We start from the raw sequence: 6784 nt of genomic DNA on the forward strand, positions 1-6784 counted from the left end.
ACTCGGGAATCAAAGCAGATGGGGGGGGGAGACGTGTATTTAATTTTCTGTGCTGTGTAAGGGTCTTTGTTTCGAAAGCGCCAAACATGCTGTTATCTCTCTGCTCGATTTAAGAACTATTTTTAGCCGGCAGTTCTACCAGTTGGCAGTCCAGGTTACTTAAAAAACCGAGCTAATTTCCATGATGTCGCACAAATTTTAAACTTTTCGCTTTCTATTCACCTAACATGCTGCACAGGAGGAGGTGTCGACGTTCAGGAATCCACTTTTAAACGATTTTGAGCACGAGCGACGTTTAAAAATCATTGTACGTCATTTCAGTGTAAATTTGGTGACGCCATTTGCCAAGAAAATCTTGGCATGGTAAAGTGCGCCACCACACAGCAGATGTTGCAACTGCTTTGTTTTTATTGTAACGATGTTGTCTTTTCAGTTGTATCATAACATGTGTGCACTCAACATGTTTTAAATCATCTTTCTAAATTGTTAGAATTATCTAAATTGCTGTTGCCTTCATTTTAATTAGAAAAAGACTTTTTCTATGCACATTTATCGTACAAATCACAAACTTTTAGCTGTTGTCGTCCTGAATGTGTGTCAAATTGTGACGTCAAAAACTTAGAGCACAGCTACTGTTCCACCCGCGCCCTTTGCATAGAAGAGACGGCAATACTTTGCTTTAATTTTCTGTTCTGCTGTGTAGTCTTCTTTTAATACTCTTTCGAGACGGGAGAGGAAGGGGGTGATAAGTTGTTAGAATTCGGACTATGTAGAATGGGTCATCTCAGAACCGAATCACTGATATTGCGAAAGATTGCACGTTGATTGTGCTTTTAAGCCCATGGTTCAGCCATGTAAATACCAATTCGTGTAATCGCCCTCACGGTATTATAAAATCACATTTCAGAGCACTCTGGAAATGATGACGGGGAAAAAGATCACGGCTTCGAAACCACCGGCATCGCCGCCAACGCCACGTACACCTACTATACGATTAGAAATGACGCCAACGCCGGACTCTGCCTCCGAAGAATCGGGTCCCTCGGCAGAAAAGAAAGGTAGGCATGAAGACCCTGCCGGCTTGATGATTGGCAGAGACAAACAGCGGTAAAGTAAAGGCTGTAATGGCTATTTTAACTTAAAAACCTGATTCATTGTTCTAGGTCTCTCACTGAATTTGTTAGACTGGAAGATTCTATCAGTAGTGTATGGGTAATCCACGGAGTACAGAGAACCATATAACACGATTGGAACTAATTTGGGATAATTGGATGGTGAAGTAATGTCGGTTTAATCTGCAAATGTAATCTCATCTGCTTTTCTTTTAAGTTATACACTTGTTTTATGAGTAATTTGTTATATTGCAATCAAATTCTCCCGAATTAGTTCTGTCAGTCGAGGAATTGGTAAGGAGAATAAAATAAGGCTAATAACAATTGTTTTCCTCAGATCAACGCTTTCTACTACTTCTTAATGCTTATCGTTCGCCGCTCTCTCTCTCTCTCTCTCTCTCTCTCTCTCTCTCTCTCTCTCTCTCTCTCTCTCTCTCTCTCTCTCAAATCGGATCCGTTGCAATCTTTAAGCGCCCGGCCTATGCATGTCTCATGATTGATACACTACAATGACCAGTCTGTAGTATATGCTTACACGTGTTGGATTGCAATTATCGAACATAGAGTCAAACTAATTTCGATCATCCATTCTCAGTGAAACTCCCTAATGCCGGAGTGAAGCGAACGTGGAGGCGTTTACAGATAGCGACGAAAAGTCTTCAGCTGAAGGAAGACGCCCAGGTGCGTATTGCATTACAGTGCTTGCAAGTAATTTGTTGGTAAGAGGTAGCCCCAAATCGCGCCGTTGACACCAAGTTTTGGTAATACATGTTTTGCAATCATTGATTTCTAGTCAACTCCAGATAAGTGATGGCATTTAAGAGCCAAGACTATTTCCTTGCCCTTCTCTTTACTAAATTTGCAAAACTTATTTGCAAACTTAACATTACTTTCATTGACAGTGACATTGCAGTGTGCACGTTCTTATCTTATGTGAATTTTCGTTTTGGGTTTGATAGGGTCAACGCGTTCTGGAACACCTAAAAAACGCCCTCATTTTATTTGTAACGATTAATTCGATAATTAAGTGTGGAAATCTCTAACCTCAGACGTCCTTTTTCAGCATTATTCGATGACGTTTGGTTCGTTTTTCATCAATTTCAACCATATGAACCATACATTTTATTTCGAATGCAGAGACAGAAACCGTTACTGGTTCATCCAAGTCGGATCCGAACAGTGTATGCACAGATAGCGACAATGTCTCCCGGTGCCGTCTTCGTAAGTATTCGGATTTCCTCGGGGTGACTTCTGAGCCTGTGTCACACAACCTGCTCTTTGAATTTTGAGACTAGCATTGTTGGAAATTTACAAACGTTATGGTGGGCTGGGGAGAAAGTGATAACTGGTGTTTAATTCTTATCAATACCACTGGTTAGCCTGAAATTTTTGCCGATTTCACCAGTTTCGATGAGGACCAGACGAAGTGTGTGCGTAGACGTCAAACACATGACAAATTCTTGTATTCCTGCGCTTTGTAGATGAATGAAGGCGGAATAAAAAGTACTTGCCTTCCGTTTCTCTGGAACAGCTGCGCCTGCGCGGAGGTACACCGGCAAATTGGTCAGGTCTTTTCATTGATTGGTCGGTGTCAGCCTATGGCGTCGTTTTACGCAACAAATAATTTTTATGGTGAACATCGAACATCAAGAAAATGCTTCTTCTTTATCATCGGTGACACTTTAATCTCTGTCGCTACTTTCAGGGTTTGGAGCAGTGTACTTCTCAGCATTTGAGTTTGATCAGCGAAGGTTGTGAATGCATCATCATATCCAGAAAGTTCTTTATCTCCGAGGCTAACTCCAAAGTCTTACAGTCTATAAGCATTATGGTGAGTATTCGATAGGATTGAAATCAGGTATACGGGAAAGACTCGGTTTTGTCCTCTTTGCTTTGTCCTGTACATTAAATCTATCGTCGACTGACTTTTGACTTTATGCGATTTAATAAGGACAGAGTATCGAACCAGCAGAAAAATCTAAACGGCAACACTGGCATCAAAAAAGTAGACAATTACCATACTGAGGGTGCTTCAATCTCGGCGATGGCATTCACGGGATGGTTCGGTGTTCACGCTTGATCTGCGAAGTTTACAAAGCGCCTCTTATCTGGGAATTTTCAACGAAAAAGACCCCCAGTATTTCGAAAAATATGGGAGAGAATAAGACCAAAGGGCCTCTTAATTTACAAAATCTAGAAAAAGGGGAGACAATTTCCAAATATAGTTACAGACATGAAATGAATAAACAACGAAGCTGTTTGAACACCTCTATGTCGTCCAATATTGTCGTATGTACCAGCTTATTTTTATTACTATCTAAAACAGCATGGTAACTTTGAGAAAAATATGTCATTATTTAGAACAATGTAATTTTAAATTATACACTGGCATGGATGTACATCTAAGAAAATTATTCAACAGGTTTTTAATGGCTATTTCATGGACCAATTTTCGGAAAAGTAAACCGTCCCAATTTTCTTCTTCTTACTGACCTTGATTAACCAAACTGCCCTCCCCTTTCCGTGATTTCTGGAACAAGCATGGGTATACATATTCCTTGAAAGTGCCACTACCATCGTAGAAAAATTAAGCACCAATATCCACTATGATCCCCACGAAAAGCATCACAGAAACACAGACATATCCATACTTCTGATTTTTCCACTTGCAATGACAGGACCATTAGATGTAGACAGATTTCAGCCTTCAGCTTCGAAATCCTCTTTGTCAACTGAATCGTTTCCCTTGCTTTGCAGACGAATAACTTTCCAACGTCCGACGACACTCTCCAAGAAATCAAGAGAGCCAGGGACTGGAAAAAGTATAAAAGTCGTGTTGTACGAGACGTCGTGTCGAGAACACCGCGAAACGCTTCATATTGAAGTCTGTGAACGAGGCTGTCGCAAATGACGATGACGCGAGATATTTACATTATTTAAAGACTCGTCCCAATTGGTTTATGCCGTCCAACTTACTGAAAGCGTCGCTGTGATTGGTTTGAAGTAGCTAATGTCTTAAAAGCAATTTTAGCAGATGTGTTTGGCACTTTTCCACCGGCACGTTGAAAAACTTTAGCCGATTGGCCTGAATCTCCCTTGTGCTGAGGGATGGCTAAACATTTTGGAAGACTCTTTCTTTATTTGAAACAGGCTGGGCCAGTGTTGAAGTAAAAAATTATTTACTCTTTGCATAGACAGATGTATATAAAACTAGAGGGAAGATGAAACTGGGGGCATCTTTAAGTAAGATACCATTACCTGAAATATTTCTAACAATTCCATCATTATCTGATAGATAATTATTTGGTCAAAAAGTTGCACCAGCATATTTTTGTTTTTGTAAATTTAAACCAATTTTTCATCATGTCGGAATTATAGAAGCAGTGCATGCCCTACATCCTTAGCCATGTCTATTGAAACTACAATAACACTTCTAGTCATTTCTGACCAAACCTTCCCTTTGAAGGTTGTCTTTTCACATGCCATATTTTATGAAAATTGTATTGACTTCTCACTTTTATATTTATTTGTTGCCACTTATTAAAATTTTCTTCATAATAAAAGCATTTGAAAAAGTGTCTTCTGGTTCAGTGTGATTTGCAGCTGCCATCAGTGATGGTGCATACACATTACAAAGTCATAGGGGTTATGGCACCAGTGCACTAGTCATTGAGCTAGTACCTTGCAATGTGAATTTCAGGGCACTAGTCATATCCGAATCCATTATCTGGTCATGTGATTTGTTTTGGCGAATCAAAGTATAGAATAGCATATGGTGTGTTATATTCTCAACAAATGGTACTAAAAAGTATGTGCCTTCTACTGAGGACACTTAGGGACCATAGCAGATAGTTAAACCCCTCTCCAAAATGAAAGTTCAAAAGTTCATGAACTGATTTCCTTACCATTAAAATAAGACATATCTACAAGACAAAAAAGGTTTCTTAACCCTTAAGACGCCATAGACTTTCATGCAATATAGCCTCCCATGCCAAGAACTCTTTGAACCAATAAACTTGACATGTTACACTTCTTTTAGACAGGTAGTGTGTTTCCTGTGATTGGAAGCCCAGCCAAACCACTATGAATTTCAAAGATCAGGAAATGGAGAAGCTTCGAGAAGTCTTTCCATGTTTGGTTTAGCAAATGGGGGGTGGGAAAATGGGCTTAAAATGCACATTTTTGGTTCAAAATGCATTGAAAATGAATAAAAGACTCTAAAAATAGATCTTATAGTCCAAAAACCTGCAAACTTTTACACATTTTAAATGTCATGAAAAGACACATATTTTGGTGAAAATTTTCAGCAGCGGAACTTATCAAATGTAAATAATAAACAAACAATTGTTGATATTTGTCAATAATACAAATACCACATACCCTTCAACACAGCTACACAAAAGCATATAACACAAGTGAAATACAGCTCAAGACAATTTTAATCAGCAACATGATTGAATTTCGTAAACATCTTTTATTCATTTGTCGTTTATTTATTTATTTGTTTGTTTGTTTGTTTGTTTGTTTGTGTATTTCTTTCTGCATCGAAAGGTGAAACCATGTAACCAGGAAAAATCTTTGTTTTTATTTTTTTATTTGGATTCTGATTGCTATCAGATATAATTCAATTGTTGTTGTTCTGGAATGAATGTTGCCATTAAAGTTAGAGAGGATATGTTTGAAAGATTTTGGCATTGCAAGTAAACACAAACAACTAATTTGATTGATATCATGAACAAGCTGCCATCTTACAAGGCAATTCAAATCAGAGCCTGTATTCAGCTACGTTATTAGCTACCCTGTGATTGGCAAACGACGAAAAATTTCACCACAAAAACGCACTACCTGAACTTCTGAGAAAATAAATTCGATTCAAGAACTAAATAAAATAAGTTTGAGGTACAATAAGAACGACATTCGCCTCTGAACGCTTTCGATAACCGTACTGGCCCTGACGTTTGATCGTGACGTCTCCGTAAATCATGACAGTCAATGTGAACACATACGAAAGTTTGATCACGTATTTTGACGAGCATGCAACATAATTCGCCAGTAAATGAACAGAAACCAATAGATATGATATAAATAATTACATATCGGGTATATTTCGACAAAAGAATATGTTATAGACGTAGGAATATGACGCGAGATCAACAGTTCGGAACGTGCCGTGTTGTACGTTTTGTACACACAAACCCGTGATAGGCGGCCATCTTGATACACGGTGAAGAATGCCGCGATACCAAAGTTTACTTGACATAAACAGACCTGATCACTCCAAAATCACATATTAAATTAAGATTTCGTGAAAATCCTTTCAAATTTCTTCATCATTAGTGTTTTCGGCCTAGAAAACCGAACTGACATACTCAAACTTGAGCTTTCAGAGAGGCTGGTCAATGCGATGCTCCGTGGTGACGCCATTCAAGCCGCTGTTCAACTTCAAAATCACGTTCGCGGCCGATCAAAAAAGTCTTCATTTTCTCAGAGATTATCCTCAAAAAATACCAAAATATGTCATTTCTATAAAGAAATGGCCAATAACTTGTCACAAAACGATCGTCTTTAGGATGTACAGCAGGAAAAAGCGTTCAGAATGTCTCTCACTTCGGCGAAGTCAGCGACCAGATCTGATTAGATATTCACGGTAAAAATAGTCGACCCGATTTCCT

At 38.8% G+C, this 6784-nt stretch overlaps 1 protein-coding gene across 7 annotated transcripts in view; it reads left to right on the plus strand.

Moving 5' to 3' along the window:
* Positions 1–4691, plus strand: part of LOC139131035 (cyclic nucleotide-binding domain-containing protein 2-like) — a 77729-nt gene extending 73038 nt beyond the window's left edge. For 4 of the 7 annotated variants that reach the window (XM_070696950.1, XM_070696952.1, XM_070696953.1 and 1 more), the window contains 6 exons: positions 239–307; positions 908–1058; positions 1708–1793; positions 2250–2333; positions 2818–2943; positions 3870–4691. In XM_070696950.1, the coding sequence (XP_070553051.1) occupies positions 239–307; positions 908–1058; positions 1708–1793; positions 2250–2333; positions 2818–2943; positions 3870–3995 (642 nt within the window). In that variant the 3' untranslated portion in view covers positions 3996–4691. The remainder of the gene's footprint in view (positions 1–238; positions 308–907; positions 1059–1707; positions 1794–2249; positions 2334–2817; positions 2944–3869) is intronic. The other 3 variants (XM_070696951.1, XM_070696955.1, XM_070696956.1) reach the window with 1 other exon arrangement.
* The last annotated feature ends 2093 nt before the right edge of the window (positions 4692–6784 follow it).

The sequence above is a fragment of the Ptychodera flava genome, chromosome 4 (genome assembly GCF_041260155.1).
Source record: "Ptychodera flava strain L36383 chromosome 4, AS_Pfla_20210202, whole genome shotgun sequence".
NCBI classification, from domain to species: Eukaryota; Metazoa; Hemichordata; class Enteropneusta; family Ptychoderidae; genus Ptychodera; species Ptychodera flava.